Genomic DNA, 26,169 nt, shown 5'->3' on the forward strand with positions numbered 1-26,169 from the left:
GTCTGAAGAGTCCAGCCCAAATCTGGTGTGACAAAACCCTGCCCAAGTCCCTGCCTTTAGGTCAGGCTTTCCCTTTCTGGCCATGTCGTGGCGGATGCCAATTGTCTGCTCTGCAATCGCTTCTTTCATCTCCACTCAGAGCCCAGGAGCTCCCTGCTGGGCTGGGAACCTGCACAGACCCTTCAAGGGAGATGTCAGCCTTTGTGTGACAGCCAGCCACACCAATATTGCAAGGAGCCTTTTCAGCCCTTCGTGCCTACAGCAAAATCTCATCTGAAAAGCCAGGCTTAGTGTTTCTGACATGCTGGCACAGCAAATATTTCCCCACATCGTTGAAAAACATCATTTGTCAGAGTGCTGGCCCAGAGATTCTCAACACAGGCTGAGATCTGGGGGCAAGCAGAGCATTTTCATAATACTCAGTGTTTATCTGGAATAGAACATGTGCTTTAATATTTCCATTCACTTGGCCTTCGTGCTGTTTGCAGCTGGCTGTCACAGACATGCACTGGTATTTCTCTGGGCACATTTGCTCACTTCACTCCAAGCTGCTTGGTATGTGCATATATATCCAATATTAAAGATTCTGCCCAATAGTCTGTGTGATACCATTCATATCCACCTCTCTCTGCCCATAAAGGCAGCTCCAATTGGTTTGTCACATCCTGTTGGGACTGTCAGGGAGAGAAAATCGTGTTCTATAACCCTGAAACGAGAGATTTTTATTAATTCTAGTCCAGGTAGTCCTGAGACAGAAATAAAACATTTTACCTCATTGAAAAAAGGAATGAAGCATTAATGGGGAATCCTCTCTTTCTTTTAAAATCCCTCTGACTCCACAAATGGAGAAGAACCAGCCAGGAGAGCTGTGCTGTAAAACACAAAGCTTAAGCAGATGACACAAAAGGAGTTATGAACTGCAGGGCACAGTCTGCATTATTCACTTTGACAGGAGCAAATCATCACAAACTCATCACGAACTTCACTCATCCCAAACTTCCCCCAACCAGCACTGCTTAGGAATACAGGGAGCTGGATTTTCAGCAGTGCCACTGCTCCCACAGCACTGACTTTTATTGATAAATATTCTAGAACCACTCAAACTATACTGTCAGATTATTTCAACCATTCTAACAGCTCATGCCACCAGAAAAATAACTGCTGGTTTACGTGGCAAAATGAAAAAGTAACTTTGTGTAATAGATCTTATTACTTTGTACTGTCCAACCCTGGCCAGGGATTTAGGAATATTTTGAATCTGACTTTCAAGATTGTTATTTCAGAAATCTATTTTTATAGAAGTTACATTGTCCTTGTCAGAGCCAAAGTTATAAAATACAGGCTGTATCCTGAACATTTTAGTTCTAGAGAAATGTCTATATGATGAAATTATCTGGTTAGATTATTCAAAAGATCTCATTTAAGATCTCTTCACATCAATGCATATCTTGGGGAAGGCCATGTGCTCTGAATTCTAGAGAACTCCATCATGAATATCAAATAAAGATGATTTAAAAAGCAAACACTGATTTAGAAGGGTTACATGTGGACTAGTTGGTGGCTGTCAGTCCCTTCCCACTGAACTGTTCTATTCTACAAGAAGAATTCATCAGGTTTTTAAACATGGCATTGTAGTTTTCAGGAAATTCATTTTATCAAAATAAACCACATTCTATCAGATTTCAGAGTTGCAGGTCTAATCCCCACCAGGGAACAGGAGAAACTTTCCTCTATGGACTGTTTTAAGCTTTTAATTTAAGGAACTTTCTTCCATTGCTATTGATGCTAGGCTGGCAAATAAGTGCAAAATGTAACTGCACATGCTGCTCTACTCAAATTTATGTGGTTTTTTTGGTAGGTTTTTGTATATGATGCTAAAATCTATCCTTAGAGCACTTTCCAAGTGGTCACAGACCCACAGGGAATGAAAAAGAATTTGATTAAAGCAGCCTAAATGTGGATTCCAGAGTGATTGCTCAGGAAATGACCCCCTGCACCAGCTGAGATGGGTCTGAAGGCAGGCTGAGGTCTGCACTGGCAGATTGTGAGATTTGATTTGGGTTTTATACATCTTGTAGAAGAAAAGTCAAATGTGTTGCCTTGAAATGACGTTACTCTGATTTCAACAGCTTTTATAGAGTTTAGGGAATCTCTTGGGGAGCATCAGGGATAGTTTGGAGAGGTGTCAGTCACCCTCAGGTCCTGCTGGCACCTGCAGCCCTCGGGCACAAGAACAAGGAGGTCTCAGATCTCCATCAGCCTCGGGAAATGAGGAAATCCAAGGGGTCCTGGAAGATGCACCTGCCAGAGGCAGTACAGTCATTGTAATTATTATTTAAAATTAAGCAGCCAACACCTAACAACTGTGGGGAGTTTCAGGCACCGAACCCTTGGAAGGCTTACAATGATTACACAGTAAATATCTTTTGAGCTGGCATCTCGTGGATGTTGAGAGTTTTCTGCATTTTCTCCTGCAATAATGTACTGGCATGAGAAGTCAATGAGAGCAGCAGCAGCAGCAGCACTGTGGACTCTCTTCCCTGGTTTTGGAAACAAATACAGTTCTTGCAGAAGTAACAGACCCCAGAACTTCAGATGTGATGGCTCTGCTGGGTTACCAAGGAAGGGAAGAGTTGGGGAACAATCCTGAAATTGTCTCCATCGCAGCCATGGGTTAGTCCCAAGCAGAGGCACAGAGCAGACACAGGAGAGAAGCAGCTCTTGTTTAACAGCAGTTGCATCAGGAAAGTTTAGAATATTCAACTGAATAAGAGCAGACTGTCCATGTCAAATTGCACATGGGCAGAATGGAGTATTTCTTGGAATCTTGCTCAGTCTTGCTGGGAAAACACAGCCACTGAAAGATCTCCACAGGATCCCATTGACTGGGCCTGACAAAAGGGCTGGATACAAGGAACTCCTTTGGAATAAAGGCAGGCCTGGAAGCTCTGCTGCAGGCCAGGGTTTTGTTAAACCCTCTCCCAAACATCAGTGATACACTCTGGAGTTGCCTTTGATCCTGCATGGCCTTTCTAGGGACTGAAGTAAGCAGAGGTTTTAAAGGATCCTGGGAACTTACATCGTGTCTCTCCTACACCGCTGTGGACCCAAGGGCATAAATTCCCAGTATTCTGATAAATGTGTTTGAATGACAATCCTTGAAGCAGGTGCCAGCACTCTCTCCTTGAGATGCTCTGGGTCCCCTCTGGCACTCACACCTGGGGCATGACCTGGTGAAAAGTCATCTGAAACAGATCTGCATGTGGAATGTCCTTGATTTCTGTTCCTAATGATGTATTTGGGGTTTGACTGGAGATCTGGGAAAGATCTGGCATTTTAAACAAATGCTTCTGCTGGAAAATCAACTTTATGCACCACTTGGGGTTTTTCCCCTGGCTTTGGCCGTTCATCAGATCTGGAGCCTGTCACTTCTCAAACCAGCATTAATAGTGGCCCTCACATCTGAAAGTAAGGTCCTTTCTGTTCCCAGAGGGATGAGACCCCTGAAAATAAGCAGAATTGATGCTGACTCTCCCAGCTCTGGGCAGGATCAGTGCAGCTCAATGAGCCTTTGCTAATGCAAAGCAGACTCGTGCATGCTCGTGGGATGCTGTCATAAATCCTTGGAGGCCATAAACCTACAGCTGGCTCAGTTTACTGCCAGCAGCCTTCTTTAATGGCCCTCCAGATATGTTTAATGTAGTCCTGCCCTGTTCAAGGAATTCCCAGCCCAAAATGCCCCCTTTATCTGCTCTTGCCAGGCTGATCACTGCAGGTGTGAAAATGCTCTCTCAGGGCACTGCTAGGACCCCATGGCACATCACAGGGCAGCAAACATTCCTGCAGTGAATGACTGCACTGATTGGACTCACAACAATCAGGAGCATTTTAAAGAACCATAAATGATGGTTTGGAGGGAGAAGGGTGCTCTGCTGACAAATCTCAGGCTTGACATTGCAATGATATTGCACTTTGCACGGACTGTACTGATTGTTTTTTACCTTTTAGTTGTTTAAGGTATCTACAGAAACCAAACCCAGGAAATATCTACATTCACTCCAAAGCCCCGCTGCTGTTTTTTGAAGCCTCTCAGATGAAAGGGTTTCTTGACAAACACCAGTGCTTCCAATAAGTTTAGCTCGAGCAGCAAACCAAACCCACCAGGCTTTCTTGTGGGGCTGAGCTGAAAGGAGCCCAGAACTCTACAGCACATTGCTCCTGCTTGTGCTCTGACCTCAAAGGGACCCTCTAGCATCTCCAAAGTCTTCTGCACTCACTCTGATGGAATCTTCAGAAAATACAATATGAAATGATTCTGTGAAATGCTGGGGTGTTGCTGGTATGGCTGTAAAAATCCAACCAGCAGCATTGCCAGCTGAGTGGAGTGGGTAAAGGAAGGAGGTTTTGTTTCAGATGCTTTTGCATTGGGAGGATTTTGGGCTTTTATTTCATATAGCTCTTGAAACACAATGTGTCTAATTACTGAAGCCTAGCAGTGGAACTCAGAAACATCCTCTGCTTTCATTTTTTGCCATTTTCTGTACCTGAAATGAGCACAGAATATATTACCCCTAAGCTCTCAAATGCAAACAACACACTGTGAAAGCCAAGTCCATCTTCTTCCTTCTGATGTTTGACTTTGTGAAAGGAAGAAAGTGACAGTAAAAGTAAGGTCAAATTTCCTTTGAAGGATTTACAAATTTAAGAGTTTCTCCCCTCAGAATTGTCATTCCACAAGCTATATTCTCATTTTTAATGAGCCTGTGGCACCTACCTAATGCTCCACAGCCCAAGAGGATTCCCAATGCAGCCAGATACAAACTGGAACATTTTCCTAGTGTGACTATAGTTGCTTTTAAGGTGGAGAGTTACAAATTTCTCCTCCCTTTTCAGTTCCCACAGTAAAATCTAGAACAACTCCATAACATCTGGAACTCTGTGGGAGTTTGAGATTGGATCAGGAAGGATCAGTGCAAAATCTCTAGAAGGTTTTAATGAACAAATATTTCTGCACGTCAGATTTTGTCAGATTTTATCCTGACCTGTCTTCCCTTCTCATGCATAAATCTCAGGGTTTGAAACTGAATTACAGAATGTCAAAAAGCCAAGGGAAAAGATTAAGTCTTATACTGGGGGCAAGAGCAATGGGATCAGCATTAGAAAGCTTGGGATCCCATCCAAGACTGAGACAGATGGGAAGTTTTCCAAAAGGTAAAGTGAAAATAGGAAGTATGGTGTAAAAACCCAGTTACAGAAGTTTCAGTGCTGGTCACCTACTGTCAACTACAATGAGAAACTAAATATATTTAATAAATACCTGGGGGTTTAAATTCTGCTGCAGCCCTATGATGCTAAATTTAATCACTGTTTTTATGTAAGACAACTCCACTGGTATCACCTACTGCTTCAAACAACCACATTTATTTTAAGTCTTCCTCCTAGTGCTGATCACAGAGAGCTGCTGAGGACTGCTTCCTGTTTTTCATACAGATTTCCCTCTTTTCCTGTGGAAATCTATTGAGGAAGCTCTCTGAAATCAGGAGGAAGTATCTGTTTCTCAATACCTGTGAGAGTGTCCAAAGGAAGGGTCTTTGCCCCCTGTGGGGCTCCTGGGGAGGGCAGGGGCTGCTTGTCCCCCCAAAAAGCTGCATCCCCTCACTCACACACAGCTGGGATCCTGCATGGAGAGGCTCCAACAAAGAGGGAAAAACTGCAACCAAGCATTGGGTTAAGAATTGTTTTAAAAAGAGGGAGAAGCAAAGAGCCAAAGCTTTTTGTTATAATATTATTGACTGGGAAAACAGGAATCCTGTTTACTCGACTTCCTCATGAGGAATTTTCCTATAACTGTGACCATCTCTCTCCTTCACCTCATTTAGTAGCTCTGCACTGCAGCCTGTGAGTTAATTAGAGTTTAACTCAAATTAAACTGGGTTTATGTCAATGAGATGCCATAACTGGCTAAAATTATGCACCTGCTTAAGCATTCTGCTAGGAAAAAGTCTATGTAAGTTTTAAACTTTGATAAGGTTAAGTGAATTTGGTGGTGGACACAACACAAACCTGCTTGGGCTGGGGTTCATCAAAAAACAGGAGGTGCTGCTGAGACAGGCAGAGGTGCAGCCATGGAGAAGGGAGAGGAGTCAGAGTGCTGAGCACTGCTGGAAATCAGTTCTTAGACCCAGGGAGCAGCTGCAAATGGTCACACCACACTCCTGTCAGTGGCTTTTTCACCTCCCAATAATGTTTCCTATTCAACCACATCACCAACACAAGGAAAAATAGAAGTTGCTAGAACTGCAGCCAAAGCACAGGTAGGATCCTAATAAATGCAGAATCACTAGGCAGCATTTTCTGATCTCTTGGAACTGGCAAATAACTTATAAATACTTGCAAAGGAAAATAGTGGACCCTGAGATGGGCTCGGTTGGTCAGAGCATGGTGTTAATAATGGCAAAATTGTGAGTTTGATCCAACTGGGCCATTCACTTAAGATTGAGCTTTGGGGGTTCCTATCATTTCAGAATATTCTGAGTTCTGGGAATCAATTCAGGAGTTACTTTTCAGTCACCTACTCTGCAGAGCAATACCTGAAGAAGGCAGAGGACAGGCTGCTGTCAGGAAACCTTAAACTTTCAAAAGGCATCAAGACATCAGTCACAGAGCTTGGATTGAGGGAACATGCAGAATTACAGAGCCTCTGGTGGGGAACAGCACTCTCTGGAGCTCTGAGGATGTTTTCACGAAGCAGTAAACACAAGGGGGTGAGGTAATTGTTGCTTCCTGATGCAGGATCTGAGGAGTGGAAGCTGTGCCTTCCCCAGGTCCCCAGCAGGCAGCTGCTGCCTCTGACACCTCAGCTCAGCTCTCCCGGTGCCCCCTGTCCCTCTGCACGGACAAAGCCCTAGCACAGCTCTCCTGGGGAACCTGCAGGCACCAAAACTCCTTTACAAGCTGGGAATACCCAGCTTGGATGCAGAACTGATGCTCACAGCCCCTCCCCTCCCATGTTCCTGCCGGATTTTCCCAAATGCTCAGGAAGACCCGGTCAGAAATAACTCACAACCAGCTGAAGGCACAATGTTTGCTGTTAAACGAGCCACCTTTCTCTGCTGTCACTCCAGACCCACGAGGCTCTAAATCAGTGAGGTACTGAAATAAACCCTGAAGGAATTCAGGTGCCAGTGAGTAGGAGTTCTCCCGGTCTGTACCACACTCAGGGATAGCTGCAGTTCTGCAGACATCACAAAGAGCTTTGCCACGTTTTTAGGATTTCAGAGTGGAATTCTGTAGGATCTTCACCCAGGTTAGGCACTCTGTTAGGAAGAGCACTAAAAGGCTCCCTGGAGATTGGATGTTTCACTGACATACACTGCAGCTCCCAGGAGATAAGGGAAGGATTGCTGGGGATTAAACAGCACATGTCTACGTGAAGGAACACATGAAGGTGAGGGTTGTTACACAGGCAATGGCAGAAGGAAATGATCCACAGGAGCACAGCTCTGCTTTCTCTGGCCTCTATGATTTATGCCCAGTGCTTTGGGTAGAGCTGTCAGCGCTCAGAACACCACAGTATTTGAGTTACTAATTTTTGATTGTAGGCTCTTGTCGCCCTGAGACTTACAGCCTTCTGATAGTGTTTTCATAGTTGTAGTTACTTTCCCATGAAAGTTCTATAAACGTGGGTTATCACATTCCTTCTAAGAAACGTCTTTTGATGGACGTTTTGCATGACCAGGGCGCTTGGGAAGGTGGTAACTTAATTATCCAACCCCTGGTGATTGTGGAGGATCTATAAATACTGGAGTCAGAGAGTAAAGCAGCTTTTTCCTGTTCTAACACTGAGAGACATTCGTGTGAATCATTTCACGTCCTTTAGCAACAGGCTCTCAAGCATCTCTCTGTAAAATCCAAGTCAGGACACCAGAAGAGACAGAATTCTCCAAATCTGAGTTTGAAAAGCAGGAAGGACAAACAGAACGTATGCAGGCAATTCTGTCATGAGCATGTGGGGGTGTGCCTGTGTTTGCTTCCACATGCCTCTGCTGCTGTTCCTCACGGCCTGGGCTAAAAGCAGATCTCAAACAATGCAATTTCAAAACGTGTGCACAAGGGTTTGTGCCCTCTCCAAAGTGCTCCAAGTCACCACAGGAAGAACAATCCTGCTGTGTGTGACAGCACCATTCCAGGATTTTCCTGCTTGCATCCAGCATGCAGGGAGATGGAAAGGTTTGCAAGAAAACACATGGCCATCACTTAAATGATTTTTTTCTAGAGGCCGGTGATTTTGGCAAGAAAATGAAAACCATCAGCCAGTAACAGGAAACCTCCCAGGACTGCAACCATTATAGTTGGAGTTATAATATACTTTATAACTACCCATATAAAGACAGGATATTTAGTGACCTTTATTATAGCCACTAAAAATTCATGCTTTTAAACATTTATCTTCAGTACCTGACAGATCAAGCTATTTAAAAGCTGAGATTAAGCATTTGGATCGATCACAGAAAGTTCCTTCGTAGGATTTCTGTTGGAGAGGAGCTCACAGCACCAACCAGAGACAATTTCTGTATTCAGAAAATCCACAGAGACACTCAGCTCCAGTGTGAAAACATAATCTCAACAGTCAACAAAAAGTCATAAATAATTCAAAAATGTGCACACCTAAAGTCTCTGATTCCCACAGGGAATAAGCCAAATCTGAAACCATTCTGAGTTCCCTGAACTCTGACAGTTTAGGTAAAATAGTACAAAAATAAAAAATCACACCTCATTTTGATTAAAAACCACAAGTCCTACACTTTGAAAATAAAGTGTGGCTCTGAGTATAACTGTGCTCAGGGCAGTTTGATCTGCTCCAAGGAAGTCTCTAAAAGAGACGAGCTAAAGGTCTGTGAATGACAAGTTAATTATTCCTCAGAGTTATTTTCTGATCAGTCAGGAATTATTTAAGCCCAAGATCTGCTCGGCACCAGAAGCAGGTGGGTTTTCCTGCAGCTCGATGTTTCCATAACAATACCACAGAGCCAATTAAAAGCCAATTAGTCATGGACATTACTTGAAGGCCCAGTACTTTGCAAACTCTCCCCTCTTGTGTGTTGCTGTCCATTATGCTGGGGATAAAGGCTCTGGGATGAATGGGGGCTGTTTCCCTGTCTCCATGGAAGCCTTGCCATGCTCACCCCACACAAACCTTCCCAGGCACCTCCAGCACCGCTTCCCCCTCTGATCTCTGCCCCAAACAAATGTGCTGTTTATTCACTCTTCTTCTCATTTATGGGGACCCATTTGGTGCTGTATGAATAGCAATGAGGGAAGAATTAAACCTGTGTTTGAGAAGCAGTGAAGATTCCTGCTTCCAGCTCTTCCTCAAATCCGCTTCACCCACACCTGCTGGAAAGGATTTTCATGATACTTGAAAATTCTCCATGTTTTATAGGGTAAGTTCTTATCCACTGCAATAAATATTCATTGAAATATCAGCATCTGTGTTATGTGAACTAACCCTAGAATCTGAAACCCAAACAATCTAAATTATACTGCAGCTCAAAACTGAGAACAGTCTGCTCAGACACCAGCTGCGGTGCTCAAGGAATTGTAAAGGATTCCTGTAGAGGTACCAGAAAATCAGCACATTGCAGGGAAGTAAAATGCAGTATCCCTGTGAAAGGACTATCCCCCAGCAGCTGTGCAGGACTCTGAAGCTCTGTGATGCTTCTCAGAGCCCCCACTCTCAATGTCCAGGCTTTACAGTGCGTTTTGTTTGTGCGCCGCTCCAGAAGGATTTTTTCCAGAACTGATGATTGTCCAGGCTCCTTCCTGGGGATTGCTGTGTCCCTTGGCTTCACAGGAAATCCAGTTTTGCTAAGCTGAATAACGCCATAAATTGCAAATTAAGCAAGACATTGGTTTTTAATGCAGTCAGCCTTACTCAAGGGGGTAAAGTAAGAGCTGGCTTCTCAGTAAGGTTTAGCTCAGCTTTTCCCCTACAGATGTTTTCAAATAGTGACTTCTGTTGTTAAAGCCATGATCCTGTTTACTCCTTCCAGTTTCACAGGCAATGAGGGAACTCCCATTGGTGTGGCTCCCCAGGAGCAGCTGAGTTAAACAAAGCCTCTGCAATTGTGGTGTCCAGCGTGGCCTCAGCTGCTCTGTCCCTGCAGCCAAAGTCCCCTCCCAGCTGCGGCTGAATTTAAAGGCAGGAAGCACAAGATTTGTACAGAAAACTCACGTTACACAATTTGTGTCAGCAGGACCCATCTGCTGAGCGCTTTGGCTCTCATTTTTTGCTATTTAATGTGTTGAATAAAGGAAATATGCAATATTCACCAGAACAAAACTAATCTATAGAAGAACCTGTAGGGAACTGGGCAACTTTGAGGACTCCTGTCCCTCAGTTACATTATTTGATCTGTGTCCCATCCTGCAAAAGCCATTCCTTTAAACACATAAATGTGATATGCCCTCGCTGATCTCAGACAAAGACAATTCCAAAGGAGGCTCTCAGCACTGCTGACACCCATTCTGAGATGCTTTTCACCCTGGTTCCCAGGTGTGCCACCATTTCTGGCTCATTTTTTTTGCCTGCTCAGGCTCTGACTCTGCTTCACCCCAGCACTCAGAAGATATGGCTCAAACTCCCAGACATTTCTGAGCCCACAGGAATGGCTGCAGGTGCCTGTGGCCAGAGCAGACTACTCCATATATGTTTTCTAGAGGTCTTTGACCTGACCCCAAAGTTATGGGTACAGCTCAGCTCTTCTTATCAAAGGGCAGCTGGAACCCACCTCCCTGTGGCTGTCAGGGAAGTCACCTCAGGCTTGGGGCTCAGGTCGATGGCCCCGTTCTTCAGCGAGTCCCAGCAGCTGCATGCCACCAAAGCCCTGCTGGGCACATCTTGGTTTTCCAAATCTCCTGCACTCAGCCTCAGCCTGGTCTCTTTTTCAGGTGGGCAGCGGAGCAATGGCAGCGTGGCCAGCAGCACAGCCCCGAGCAGAGGGATCGCCGCTCCCCGGCCGGCACCGCCGAGCACGGTACCCACCCCAAACCCCAAACCCCAAACCCCAAACCCAGCCCTGCCACACTCAGCTGGGGTGCCAGCAGCAGCAAAACTAACCAGAGGTTAAACCACCACACCACAAACCAGTCCTGGAGATTCTTGAAATCCCAGACCTCCATAAAACCTCATAGCCCAGATTTCCACTTCTCGCTCCCCACGTAATTTTGTGTTTAATGAAAGACTGAACTTATCACTTAGAGCTATGATTTAAAACAGCTTTTTTCCACATGAGTCATCCCACCAAAACTTTTTTTCCTGGCTTAGAAAGTATAAAGATTTCATTTCTTCGTAAATAAAAATACAGAACCTCAGCAAAAATAATTTCCAAGGAAACAATTTGCAGTTAATATTCTGTACAGCCACGCTCCTTGGAAACATCCTGGCTGCTCCAGTGGCTCTGGACAAGCCCAAACTGTTTAGCACATGTAGCACCAACAACTGCCATAACATTGCACACTTTCCCTGCAGTGATTTATTTTTTTGGGCACATCCAGTTCAAAGACCACAGAAGCACTTATCTGACAATAACTCTGAGTTACAAGACACCTTTACTGCAGACTGGAGAGCTGTTTGTTGTGATAAAAAATTGGATTTTAGGTGTGTGTTGAATGGAGCTGGCAAGCAGCTTCTTGGGAATGCTAAAAACAGTGATATGTAAATACAATTAACACTGAAGCATGTTCTTCATCTGGCTAGACTTAGAAAGTAAACCTGCTTTTACAAATGTTTTTATCCAATAACACATTTTGCCTGCTCAGTTTCCACATAAAATAACATCACCCATATTTCAAACATCTTTTTAGCATAATATGTTTTCATACAAAGAAATCATGAGGTTATAGATTCTGAAACAGGGAAAAAATGTTCCATCAAGTAAAATAGGATTAGTGAGGCAGAAAAATCTAACTCAGAGAGATGAACAGGTAGAAAAAAACTGTGTACTCAAACAGTAATTGCCCCCTACAACAACTGATCCTTCAGACTTATCCTTAGCTTAGGGTAACTCAGGGAAAGAAGGGAGTTGAGGTGAAACAGCTCCAAGTTACCCACAAGAGAGCACTGAAATGTTCCAGACTCCTAAAATAAGGATCCTGGCTGCAGCCCCTCCCAGGGCTGGTGTTTCTCTGGGGGGTTGAGCTCTCCCTTCTCTCTGGCTCAGGGTTTAGCTGGGGGTGTAGGGGAGCAGCTGAGGGGTCCCTGTTCCCCGCAGAGGATCAGCTCTTCCGCTCCGTGGAGGGCCGGGCTGCCTCGGACGAGGAGGAGGAGAAGTGGGCAGGAGAGCGGGATCCCCAGCTGGAGCACGGGAAGAAGATCCTGGCCAAACTCCCTTGCTGTGGCAGTGGGTAAGTTGAATTCATTAATTAATGTACTTTGAGCCCTTTGCAAAGATGATTTCACAACAAGTGGCTGCAGTCAGGAGCCTTTTGCCCATCCTTTGTGGCACATGGGGAGCAGCCTGCTGGATATTCCCACCAAGCCCTAATTAGTGTCAGCAAAGATACTCATTTGTGACTTGTGCTGCCAAGAATTCCACAGGAAATCTGGTTTTTACGAACACAGACCTCTGCTGGGAGGTCTCACTAACTCTTTTCTCTTAATGATGTGTGTAGCTGTGACGGAAAGATGTGGAGAAATCTGCTGTCCCACCTGGAGAGCACCAGCACCGACGGGAAGGACCCTGTGGAGCTCCCAGGGAGAATCTCCCCCCTCACAGAGCAGCCAGAACTCAAGGGCCACCAAGAGAAAAAACTGGAAACAAACATGGAAGAGGTAACAGGTGCCAAACAGAGTGTGAAAGAGTTGTTTGTGCATCTTTGGGAAGCTGCATCTATATATGTTTGTATTTCATTCTGGCCATTCTGCTCTCTGTTGTTGATGTTTCTTGTTGTGCTGTAGTTTGTCAGCTCAGACATCTCCTGCTTTCCTCCAACACCTGCATTTCTACTCTGGTTCCTACCCAAAACTGCCTTTGGAGGATGAGATATACCCCAGGCCCTTCAAATACTGTCCTTGATTTACTGAGATTCCCCAGAGGTGGATAAAACACTCCCCATATCCTAAGGCATCCAACACCTCTGGAAGCAGAATAACTTTTCAATAAATCCCTCAGGCTGGCTGAGACTCCCTGTTTTGGAGTCAATTATCCTATTTACTATATGTTTTTCTTGGGCTCAGGCTGATATATTTATATCATAAATATAAATCTAATATATCAATAATATAATAAAATGGGAATAAAATTAGTTCTCAGGTTAGCAGTGTGTCCAAATCCCTTGAGCAGAGGTTACAACCACATTATTTAAAGCCCCAGTGCTGTATCCCAGCAATCCTGTGTGATCTCACTATTTAAATTCTGCAGACTTCAGCCCCTGATGGGTATAGATTGAAGTTCCAGCAATCTTCCTATGAAACAAAAATAGTGCATTGCCCTGGTCATTCAGTATTTTACCCATTCTTTAAACAGAGCAGAAAGCTTCCAGTAGTTCTGGAAGGATTATGTGAATCAGTGAAATATTTAAAGTAAGGGTAAAATATTTAGCTTCTTTACATGTTGCCATCCTTTGTGTTTTAACAGTGTTTCACATCATTTTCTCCCTTGACTAAATTAAATTAAGAAGTTTACTTGCTAGGGGAGAAAAAAAATTAAAACCAGAGTAAAATCCTATTTCTGCCTTACACAATTTTCAGTATTCAATGGCCATTTATCCTTGCAATAGTCTTTACAGAAACATGAAAATTCCTTCTCTACTGCTTGGCATCAGATCACAGGAAAAAACTACCTGCAGGTAGTGCCAGTTTTCTTCTCATTTTTTTCCCCATTCTGAGGTGCTCATCTTCTTCTGCAGCATCATTCTCCCCTCTTTTTCATCTCTGCTGGTGGATATTAGTTCTGTTTTGTCTGGAAAAGCACCATTATCAACAGATTAATACAAAATTCCAGAGGGAAAACGGAACCTGTTACTCTTGATTTAGAGGCAAGCAGAGAGGTGAAGGAGCCATAGTGCCAACTCACTGTGACATGAATTAAATAGCAATAGGATGAATCATTTTGATTCCTGTTAGGAAATTTATTCTTAAGCCCTTTTATATTAGCCAGCAGTTTTAGGGGAGGAATTTGCTGCTACAAAACAGACAAGTAATAAAAAATCCCTGTCAAAAAGGTGACTCTCCTTGCCATCAGCAGAAAGCAAATAGGAAGACTGAGAAATGCTCTCTCTCGAGCACCTGGCAAATAAATACATTGGCTTAATAAATAAACCACCAACACTTTCTCTGAAGCTGACAGGAGTGCCACTGCTGTATATGCTTCTGTTTGTGGCTGCTCAGTGTGGAAAACCAAATAACAATGAGGCTAACAAGCAAGAGACTCAGCAGGCAAGTGAGGGGCAGCACTCTCAAATACTCATTAATAATTGCTCCAGCCTGAGATTTGTAAAACCAGAGGATGAGGGAGTTCTGAGATTTGTCATCTCTACAAAGTTCTACTTTCCAACAGCCCAAGACTTAAAAACAGCTTCTCCTGAAGACAGGGTGGTGACCTGGGGATGATAGATGGGGAGAACATGAGTGAAGTCTAAAAATAAAGTGTTGTGCTGCTGAGTGTAGTGTTACAAAGAAATGCCAATTATTTTCTATACGAGCCTGCATGCAAGCTGCCAGCTTCATTAAAAAGGCAATTAGTTTATGAACTGCCATACAGGGTCAAAGGAGAAGTTCATCCCCTGGAGAAAAGGAAGGAGAAACAGTGGAGAGGTTGTTGCTCTTGGAGTTCCTTGAGGTTCCCACTGCACCAGGACTGACACATCTTGTCTCACTGAATGTACAGACGATTGCTCCGTAGGAGCTGCAAGGTGAAGAGATGATCATGGGGAGGGCACACAAACTAGTTTTGCTTTATAGAGGACAACAGGAATGCAAAAGGGGAGAAAGCTGTCATAGCAATGATAAATATTTAAGTATAAAATATATAAAAAATTTAGTATTTAAAATTCCTGAGTGACCTGCCTGCGCCCAGTGATGAATGAACTCCCCTTGTGCACAAGAGCAAAGCACTGACTTCCTAACAACTCCTGATATCTCACTTTATGGAGCACATTAAACCACAAAAGGGGGAAAACTCAGCTTTGCAATCCTTGGGCAAGAAAGGAAAAGCTCCAGTGCCTTCATTTTGCTGTGTTTGGTGCAGATGAAAGGTCCCTTGCTCGGGGAGCTGCAGCAGAAGGTGGAGGAGGCAGAAGGGCTGAAGATGGAGCTGCAGATGTTGGAGACAGAGAGGGTTCGGCTGTCCCTGGTGGAAGAGAAGCTCATGGATGTTCTGCAGCTTCTCCAACAACTCCGAGACCTGGTATGGTGAGAAAGCAGTCCTGGGACTGAAAACTGGCTTTTGTAGCCCTTTCCAAACTAAGAATGTGGTCATCTCTTCTACAAAGTACAAAATTCTTCACAGCAGGACAGAATTTTACATGTGTGTGACCTGGGAACTGGCTGGTGCTTGCAGAAAGCCTTTAGACTCCTTTGGCTGGCTTTCTAAAAGCCTAGAGATCTCCTTGGAGCTGAGGCTTCAAGCTCATTACCCTCTAAACCAAAAGTGAGGGCAAATGAGGAAAACAAAGGAGTAATCAGGAAGATTCCAGAACGTGTATTTTTCCTTCTAGAACAGGACCTTTGTTTAACTGCATGCTTACATAATTCTGAGCCAGTATTAAAGAGATAAAACTCCCAGGAGTGTTTAGCAAGAATCCCCTAAATCTCTGATGGGCTGTGCCCAAGAGAAAAGAAACCTCACCCATCAGAACCTGGGGGTTTAGGTGTCACTTCTGCAGAACGTTCACCTTCATGTCTGAAATATTTCATTCACAACAGAACCTACCACCAAGCAGTGACTGTCCAAAGACACACACACATCCTGTCAGGGCTAATAAAACCTCACACTGTGCTGCTGAGGCCATGAGAAATCCTCAAACTGCTCCTCACTCTGCCCCAGTCCCCACTGGGGCAGCCAAGCAGATGGAAGAGGCTGCAGTGCCAGGGAGCAGGGCAGCTCTGCCTGGAGGGGTGACAGCATCTTCCTCCCAGAACTGCTCCCTTCCACTTCCTGAAGTCTTAGCAAGAACAGCCTGTCCCTGCAGACAGGGGCTCCCAAGGTGCTAATTCAGCTGAGGCAAGACCATCTCCCAGAAAGCACGGGAGTGTCCTGACAGCAGATTAGGAGAGTTTGCTTTTCCAGGCACATTATGTAATGTCCCACCAGATTTCTTGTGTAAAACCACCACTGAGAGAGATCATCCAAACCCTGAGTAGTTTTTACAGTGCTCTCACTTTGGCTAATGTTTGTTACATCTCAGATCCAGCCCTGCCCCAGGACATTTGCTCTGTGCTTCAGCTGACTCTGAGAAGACCTTTCCTAAAATAACTCCACCAGGTCCAGCTCCCCTTCCCCACAGACCTGGCAGAGGATTCAAAGAGCTTTTGCTCTGCTTGCCCTCCTTGCCACCTACAGCTGCTTAGGCACTCATTCTGGAAAATTCTGTATTTTCCACTGAATAATTGCTACTTCTCTTTCCACAACAGGAATTAGGGGCTGTAGGTTTTACAACCCCCTACAAACTGCTCTCTGAGCAGGGTCTAAGATGAATTTGCCTTATTGAAGATAAGGCAAATATCAAGTCTTGTGTTAATCAGGATTCAGTGTCATTTTGGTTTAGTTTCCAAATGCAAATACCCTGCACACAGGTTCTGTTGCATATCTGTAAACTGGGGAAGGACAGATTTATGCCATAATGTTGTTTTATTTTTTAAAGAACATATCTAAACGAGCCTTGGGGAAAATCCTGCTGAGCACTTTGGAATCCTGCCGTGACCCCCAACCTGGTAAGAAAAGAAATCACATCTAAAGACCAAGAAGCATGAAAATGTGTCCTTTTGGGACAAACTCTGGGTAATGCACAGATGGATAGGAAAAGGAAATTTCAACTCCTGGGGTACAGCCTGGGGAGAAGGAGGTAGTTTGCAAGAAGATTACCTATAGAAAGTGATGCTTTCTAGTCTGTGACACATCAAAAAACCACATCCAGGGTGCTTTTTTAGTCAGGTTTTAATTAAAACTTGGCCTCTGGCTGGTAATTCAGCATGCTACAAATGTTTTTAGGGTTTCATTGATACAGGAAAGTGAAAAAATGACCAAGTATGTAATGCAGCTGTTTCTCAGGTTTGCTAGCCCAGTGTGCTGTGTTCCTCTGCTGCAACACAAAATTTACCCATCAGAACAGTTCTGTACAGAAACCAGATCAAACCTGCACTCCTCTGATAACAACATTTCCTGATCCTTGTGTGAAAATTAAACTTGCAAATCCCTGTCCCTGGCTAATGGTCTGGAGCTACCTCTGCAGGAACCGTGCAGGGACCACAGCCCCAGGGCTTTGGTTTGATGCCTTTATTCCTATTAGCAGAGAATTTGTACTTCCCTCCAAGAAATGAACATCCTGTCCCGGGAACACAGCTTGGAGGTGCTTTTAATGGGCAGGCAGCAGGCAAAGACAAGGTTAGGAAAGAACAAATGTGGCCTGGGGGCTCGGTTTTGGAGAATATTATTTACAGGGATTTAGGGAGAATAGCATGAGAAGCCTTCTGGGGTTTGCAGTTTCAAAGCCTGATTTTCCTTGTGCCCAGCAATCCAGGGCACAGGCAGCCCAGAGCCAAGCTGTGCTCTTCAGCTGCAGAGGGAGCCGAGGAAAGAGGGCAAAGACACACTTTTGTGGGCAAAGACACACTTTTGTGGGCAAAGACACACTTTTGTGGGCAAAGACACACTTTTGTGGGCTCCAGGACACCAATACAGAGAGAAACCACAGCTGAGCCATGGGTTTGATGTTCTCCTGGGAGAACAGAAGAGGAGATTGCTTGGACCCACAGTGCAGTGTCCAGAAGGTGCTGCCAGTTATCCTGCACAGGAACAGGGACTCCCAGGGATGCTGCTCAGAGTTCCTCCCTTTCTAACAGCAGCACAGCTCAGCTCCCTGAAGCTCCAGCAGGTGCTGCTCTCTGTCCATTCTGCATCAGCCCTGCCATACCCAGCTCAGCCTCTCTGCTTTCCACTCTCTGGCTGAGCACCTGGGGTGGGTCCAGCAGCTTTCCCCAGTCTTTGTACTCAAACGTTTTTCTCTGACAAGCCAAAGTGGGTGGCTGGGTTGGCAATGGTGATATGAAATAGTCTTTGTTCACACAAGAACGTGAGACCTCAGGGGGCAGGGTCTGAAGCAAGAGAGGAACAGAGAAGACAGCTGAACCCAGGTTTGCTCATGTTTTTCATGGACAGGAATTCATTATTTGGTCACGAATTTAGACATTTTATTGAAAGGGCACCTATGAAGAAAAGAGCCTTTTGTGATTATGAAACTGCAACTTCCTTACTTTGTTCAAATGCTAATGTTTGCAATTTTCTTCCCCAAGGCAAAGCCCAGCTGTTGGAAGTGCTGAACACCCTTCAGCAGGAGCTGGCCGCCTGTGAACTGTTGCACAAGCAGCCCCTGGAGCAGGCACAGAGCCCACGGTCCCTGTCCAACCCCCTGGTCATCTCCTGCTGAGCCCAGCCAGCCCCAGGACAGCTGGAAGCAGGAATGAAGGACATTTGTCCAGCCCAGCCAGGCCTGGACTGGCCAGGAGCGAGGAGTGACCCCAGGGAAGAGCAGCAGCCCTGGGCTGAGCACAGCCCTGCCTTAGCTGGACTGCAAACCCCAGCCCTGGGCTGCCCTGGGACTGGGCTGGCACCAAACTGTGCCCAGCACCCTCACCTGGTGCCATTTACAGCCCTGGGGATGCAGGGGCTGGCCACAGTCTGCAGCCTCTGTGGAAGCCCCACTCCAAAGCCAAGTGTTACCCCTGGATTTGTTATCCCTTACCCTTCAAGTGACAAAATGAATGATGAACACACCCAGGAGTGTGTGCCAGCAGTGCAGGTTTTAAGGGCTCTGTGTTTCTTACTCCATTATTCACTTTATTTAACTCTGAAGCTAGATTTTTTTATTGCTCTGCTGAATTTTATACTGGAAATTATAGAGATGCCTTAGGAATATGAAGCAGCCTTTCCTGTCAACAGTCAGATTTTACATAAAAAGTTAAATTTAAATGCTTGAAGAAGATCCAAAGCACTCTTGTTCCCAAGGTCTCAGGGAAAGGAAGGGCTGAAAAATTCACTTTGCTGTCGTTCTGTGTTAGCAAACAACCCATGCAGTGCACAAGTGAGTTCTCAAGTTTAATTTCCCTCAGTGCAGCTGCACAGACACAAAATTAGCCCCCACATGCAGGCCAGTTAATGTAAAAGAGCTGGGCCTAATCGTGGTGCCATGGAATGTTTTAATCTGCAACAAAATAATTCCTGGGGCAACAGTAAAAAAAAAATAGGTTTCTTCCAAGGTGCTTTTGCTGCGTCATTCACCTGCCAAACAGAGGCAGAATTCCTAAAAGAGCCAGCTGAATTTGTGTTATTGAAAAGATGCACTGTGGATCTGTTAAGAATGTGAAATTATCTGCCTGAGATAATGCCAGCGATGAAGTAAGAGCATTCCACTGTACATGTATGAATTTTTCCCAGGAAATGGTTTTCATACAGGAATAAGGTCCACAAGGCAAGATGGGGAATAAGATTTCCATTCCTTTCCATTCAGAACACACCGTGCAGCTCACACACACCTCCATTAAAAATTGTGGCACATTTGAGCCACACTGGGAACAAGAATTTGTATTATTTTCATTTCATTTTAAAGGAGAAAAAAAAAAAAAAGGGATTATGCAAACAGGGAAACAAACTCTACTCTATGGTGATTTACCTCATTGGGGTTCTTTTTGTATTTTGGGTTTTTTTTTTTTGTGGTTTAGCAGAGAAAGATTTTAAGAATAGATATATATTGTTAATGAACATTTTTCTTATAGATACATTAGACAGGACATATATACATAGAATAATATTCACCCTCTAAGAAAGAAAACTGTCTTTTAATGCTAAATATATTACTAACAAAATACCAGAGCATAATATACTATGAGTAGAACTGATGGGATTTTGGTGTGTTTTTCCCACGAGCCAGACATTTGTAGCAAAAGCTCTGTTCAGCTGCAGCAGTGGTGGGACTGGAGGCAGCACAGAGGTAACTGGCCCTGTATTCTGCAAAGAGGATCTCCCTGCTCCAAGTCTGGTTTTATTCATAGAGATTAATCAGAAATGCCACAGAGTTTGAAGGAGAAGAAAAGGAAAAATAATTGCATTCACTAGGAAACAAATTGGAACATCCAAAGTAATGGAGATGATGAATAAAGGCAAAAAGCAAATCATGGAAGCAAGAGCTCAGGCAAAGCACTCTGATCTCAGAAACATGCTTAGATCACAATGAAAGGTCCTTAAAACAGCATAAAGTGCCACTGAAGGGAGGCAGTGAGCAATACCTAATGGGAGAGGGATTCCCAGGGATTTCTCTTTCCTCATCCTTCTAGCTGAAGACACCTCGTATTTCAGAGCAGTTCACAGGATGACTCCTCATTAAAAAAATTGTAAAGCAAAGCTGACAGATTTTCTCCAGTCATAAACCCCGAGCAGTGCCCTCCAGCTGGAGCAGCTGAAGGTGCAGAAATGGCCAAGGCAGGAGGCAAACACTGAGTGATTTCAGAGCTGCTGATAGGAGAGGACAGGGAGCTCTCCGTCTCTCATTGCAGGCTCTGGTTTCCCTGTCAGAGACAGAGATGCTGTGGCTGTGCTGTGCCTGCATTTATCAAAACTGATGAGGAAATAAATTGTAAATAACCTCCAACCAGCTCCACCAAATGCAGGAAGTTTCACTGAATGCAGTCATCAACACTGGGCTAGAGACACCAAATGAGGGCAAAGAGATAATTAGAAAATGCAGGAAGAGGCTTGCAGCATCTTCTAATGAATGTACAGCTCTCCTCAGAGGAACTGCTGCTTTTTTACACCCTGCTGTAAGTGACCATGTGATTAATTCAGCTAGCAACTTGATCAAGCTGACTTTCCAAATTGTTGGTATATCAGCATTCAGTGATAGGAAATTATAGGATTAACACAACAGCATTTTCAGCTCTTGAGATTTTATCACAGGTCACACTATATAAAGGAATTATTTAAGAACCCAAGGCACTTGATTATCTTTCATTAGCAATCTGCAGCCTTAAGGACCAGGATGGCTCAAAATATTAAGCCTGTTAAAAAAAATTAAAAAGAAATAATATCCTACATTGCTTTGAAATGCAAATATCGGGGTTTGAGGATGCAATGCAAGAACTGGAAACTAGGGCTGGCAATAATGTTATCTCACATCCTGCAGCAAACACTGTGTGGTTGCAGAGTTGGAGAATGCTCAGGACTGACCTCCCAACCCCAGGGCAGCTCTGCCCTCTAACATCTCCTCCTGGGTGAAACATTCCCGACAATCCAGCTGCTGGCAGCAGGAACTCAGCAGAACAGGATCAGACCTGTCTGCAGGGACTTTCTGGGGCTCTTCATGGGTGATCAGGAGTCTGGGCAAACTCTCCTGCAGTTCACTGTGCAAACAGCTGGGCACATCTGCAAGGGTGGGTCCCACATCAGTGTGTAAACCCAGCGTTAGTGGGGCAGGAGCAATGGCACTGGAGCTGCTCTCACTGGAGAAAATTAATTCATCACTGCATAGATACCCAGAGTCAACTGGTTTACTTCAAAACCCATGAAGTCATAGCTTTGTAAAGGACAGTATAAAAAAACCCATTGTATCAATTATGGACAGTGAGTGAACTTCTGCAATGAGTTCCCACAGTAAACTCATCACCTGGGCTTTCCCAATGTAGTCTTTGACATCAGACACTAATTAATATCTAACTCATCTCTCCAAGAACAGCTGCTCAGTGTGGCCATAAAGTTCAGTGTCCTGCCTTCCACATTTCCAACTCTTCAAGGCAGAAAATCAGCTAATGATTTTAGCTGATCTTATTTGTCACCACTCCCTTAAGCAAGGACCACACCACAACACTCTGAGTGCTGAACAATCTCACGCCTTTCACAACCCTACTACAGCTGTTCTGCAATAAACTGGTAAAGATTCATGCTTAAACACTTTTAGCAGGCTTGCCTAAAGAGTTAGCAGAGCAGTGGAACAAGGTCATTCATGGATAGCTCTTTGTCACACTGGGAATTCAACAGCCCAAACAGCTGGAGCAGAGCAGTGAAATAATCTGGAACTGAGGATACCACATGCCACCATTTATACCAGGAGAGGATTTGGACTATCTTTAGCCTGGTCCAAGCACTGAACCCCCATTAGCACAAATCCCAGGTATTTCCAGAGTGAATACTGCAATTTAATTTAATATAAAAGGCACACAGAGAAAATAGAGAGCAGGAGATCTGCTCTGACAGCTCAATCCCAATCCTAAATAAAACATTCCCATAAATGCAGTGTTGTGTTGTGCCTGCCTGCAGCACTGGATTGTATTTTCAATGACAGTGACTGTGCATAAAGAGCTAGAAAAAGACCTGTTTTTTATTAGAGCAAAGCAAGCAAGGCAGAGGTGGGCACAGAGCCTCCAATTTGCCCAGCCCAGAGCTGTCTAAATCCAAATTGACCATGAATATTTTCATGAACCCTCTGAGTTCCATAAAACACAAACATGTGGGTTAAGGCCTCTGATTTAGACAGACCCCTTAATTACACATTTTGTACCTCGGATTTATTTGTATCTTGGAGACAACAGAAAATAATTTCCTAAAAATAAATCAGTATTTTGTTCTTTCAGGTAATTCTTTTGAATCGAGAAATTACAGCTCGAGAGCCGATTCGGGGGATGCTCAACATTGGGGAATAAAATAACTTGGATGACACCTAGTGGGAAAATAAGCAATCACTGGGTGAAATTCTGAATGGGGGAAACGGCAAAGGGGGAGGTTCTTCGTGAGAACAGGTGGGAGGAGAGATGATTTCCTGATAAAATGGGAAAAGTACAATTTAGGAGAAGAATTTCCTAAATGACAAGACTTTATCTGCCTGCAGAATAATCTGAGGAAATGGGATTTTTTATTTGGAAGAGGCAAAACCCCATCAGGCAAAATCACCATAAATGTGCAGCAGGAAAAAATATGGACAGGAGGAAACTCTGAGTCCTCCTATGTGGAAATACTCAGAAGGCTTTGACAGCCAATTCTGCAGAGTAAAGTAGGTAAGAGGAATATTTTGGCCTTCAGGCAACAATAGCTCCTGATTTGAGAGAAGTTTTTCTTTAATTCTTTTTTGCCAACAATATTCCTTGATGTGAAAATGAATTTTGTGAATTTTTCATCCTCCTTCTTGCTTATTTGTAGAATTCATTAATTACCAGTGACTCACATCCAAATTACAAAGCTGTATTTTGGTTAGTCTGCTCTCACCAACCTATTTGAAAGTACAAAAGAACAGAATTAATCAAGGTGAGAGGTTTTAAATGAGAAGCTGTCCATTTGCAATGCGAGGTGGGCAGTTTTTTCAGCACTGGAGATGGAAGCAGTGCTTGAGAAAACCGCTTTTCTAGGTCAAGAACAGGTCACTGACAGCAATAAATGACTGTAACTCCTAAAAAGTGTCTAGAAAAGATACTGGCATCTTCTGCCTGAATTTGCTCTCAGCAGGTCATGTGTTTGATCTGCACTTTTATCTCCAACTTGAAGTTTTTATTCTGAGCCACAAGGAAAGCAGTAATCTCCTCTCAGCCCTTGTCCTCCCTGAATTATCAGACACAGCCCCATGGAACTCAGTGGAGAAGTCAAGGGCTCCAAAGAAAGCTGATCCAGAGAAAAAGGCTTTCAGGGGAGAGGTGAGGAGAGAGGGGCTGTTTGGGAACCAAGAAATGGCTGTTTGGGTCCAGAAATCCCTTTCCACTGAGAGGAGACAGAGCCTCTCTCATTCACAAAAACTTCAGATGGATTCTCTCTGTGGACAAAAATACTTTCATACCCTAACAAGATTATAGTGGATTGTAACTAATTTTTTTTTTTTTTTTTTTTTCAAATTGGCTCTTAATAAATCCTCTTAAATGAAGAGTCCTCATTTGGCCTACAAAAAGTTATAGCCCTAAAATCAGAAATGTAAATGCCTGGTGCTTCTGCCAGATACTCTGCACACCCTCACCTCCCCAGGGAGCTGGAGCACTGGGCACGGGCATGGGGACTCAGCATGAGCAGCCACCTCTGACGGCCCCAGGGACACCTGGAGGAAGGTGGGACTATCTCTGAGGATAGCACAGAATGTGAGTGTGGATTCCAGGGGATTCCAAATGTTTTCAATGCAAAAGGACGCAGCATTTGACTTCACTGTGGGACAGGAAGGTTTTGATTCCGTGTGGCAGCACTCCTGAAGGCACAGTGGCACAGATTGTGCAGGCACAGGGGCACACAGACATTTATGAAATCCATGGATGTGCTTCCCAAAAGCAGTGAAACAATCCCAGGGATGGAAGGACCTTCCTGTCATTAGCAGTCCACTCACAGGTCCAGCCATTCCACTCCTGACAGGCAGGTGAACTTCTCACTTCTCAAGGGAGGCATCGCCCTCCTCATCTCATAGAAAAGATCAAAACTCAAACGGGCTTGGAAGTATTTGTGTCTTTTCCCCCTGGCACTGTCTGAATTGCCTTTTCAAATGCTAAAGAGCAGAGATACACAATAAAGCATTTTCTTAAGGAAGTTCCTAATGAAGTTCAGGCCCCTGGAAACAATTAGACAACAAGTGTTGCATCCCAAGAGTTGGTAGGGGAAGCTATCAGTGGCAAACCATGGGATGAGACCCATGTTTAGGAACACTCTCCCACAGCCCCTTGTTGTTTCTGTGTACCCATTTCCAAGTTACATCATTCTGCTTATGTCATTCCTTGTCCCTGCCCTAAAGTTATTTCATCCCTGCTCCCCACCCCAGTTCCAGAATATTCCTTGCTCTGGACTCCCCCATTGGTTCCTGTTCCCTGTTGCTCCACCCCTGAAGCCTGGTTGGTTGTTATCCCTTGGCCCTGCCTTTGCCCTCAGCCCATTGGCCCGCAGTCCTGATGCTCCGCCCATCCCTGGCTGTATAAATCCCTGGACCCTCCTATGTTTTAGGTTCTTTGTCCCTGTTCTCCTTCAAGGCGAGGATGATAAACTCCCTAGGAATTCCATACAAAGAACCCCTCTCATCTTTTCTCCTCAGCTCGGCTCGGTGCACGAGTGTCCGGTGATAAGAGCTATCCCTTTCCCTGGAGACATCAAGCTCTCGGGAAGGCGGTGGTCTCAGCAGCTCCTGCCCTGTCACCACGAACAAGAATTGCTGCCAGGATAATTTATACACCAGAAGTTTCCTTTCCTCCCAGGAAGAGCCTGTCATAAAGAGAGGACAGCTCAAAACCACAGCTCTGCTACACGTCTGCAACACGAAAAACCTCACCTGGGCTTCGTTTCCAAAAGCAGAAAAGAGCTCCAAGCCTGTCCCCAAAACGATACTACACAGAAGTGGCCTGAATGAGGCACCAGATCCACAGCCAGCTGGGTTTCCAAATGTCAGCTGCCGTCACAGTTCTTGTGTGTTCATGGCTGGTAACTGAAGCAAAGCAAAACTTGGATCCAAAACTTGCACACCCAATCAGAAGTGAAAAGAAAATCTTGTTTTTGCTTTCCCTTCACACAGACATGGTATTCTTTGTTTAGATTAACAGATAAATGTGTATTATAAACCTGTATGATCCTAATGCACTGGCTTTGCAGCCAAATACACAAAGATCATTTCAGAAACCTTCCTTTCACTAGTTGGAGTCATCATTTTTGAACATGGGTGACCCGAATAAAACACTGTATTTTGTGCAACTTCAACACAATTTATTCTGTTTCGGTTCAATGGCATTAATATTTCCTCTCTCTATTCCTGTCTTTCTCTATCCCTTAATGATGCCACCTATCATGGTTATTTTGATGTTATGGTGTGCTTTTATGAAAGTTTTATTGAAAAGGTGAGAAGGCAGATACTAAACAAACCTGGCTGACTGATACAGAAAAACTCAATTTCACAGGCTAACTTCATCTCCCTCATCAGCAGCTCAGGGCCAAAATAACTTTTATTCCTGGAGAATATTTA

General features: G+C 44.4%; 1 protein-coding gene across 2 annotated transcripts in view; it reads left to right on the forward strand.

The window, feature by feature from the left end:
* LOC111935341 (EF-hand and coiled-coil domain-containing protein 1) overlaps positions 1-25,911 on the forward strand; it is a 41,482-nt gene extending 15,571 nt beyond the window's left edge. Inside the window, exons 3-8 of one of the 2 annotated variants that reach the window (XM_086845641.1) lie at positions 10,951-11,036; positions 12,273-12,405; positions 12,673-12,832; positions 15,249-15,407; positions 16,864-16,933; positions 18,512-25,911. In XM_086845641.1, coding sequence (XP_086701767.1) covers positions 10,951-11,036; positions 12,273-12,405; positions 12,673-12,832; positions 15,249-15,407; positions 16,864-16,933; positions 18,512-18,645 — 742 coding nt within the window. In that variant the 3' untranslated portion in view covers positions 18,646-25,911. The remainder of the gene's footprint in view (positions 1-10,950; positions 11,037-12,272; positions 12,406-12,672; positions 12,833-15,248; positions 15,408-16,863; positions 16,934-18,511) is intronic. The other variant, XM_086845640.1, reaches the window with a different exon arrangement.
* Positions 25,912-26,169: the final 258 nt, after the last annotated feature.

This window comes from Cyanistes caeruleus, chromosome 11, assembly GCF_971803275.1.
Source record: "Cyanistes caeruleus chromosome 11, bCyaCae1.hap1.1, whole genome shotgun sequence".
NCBI lineage: Eukaryota > Metazoa > Chordata > Aves > Passeriformes > Paridae > Cyanistes > Cyanistes caeruleus.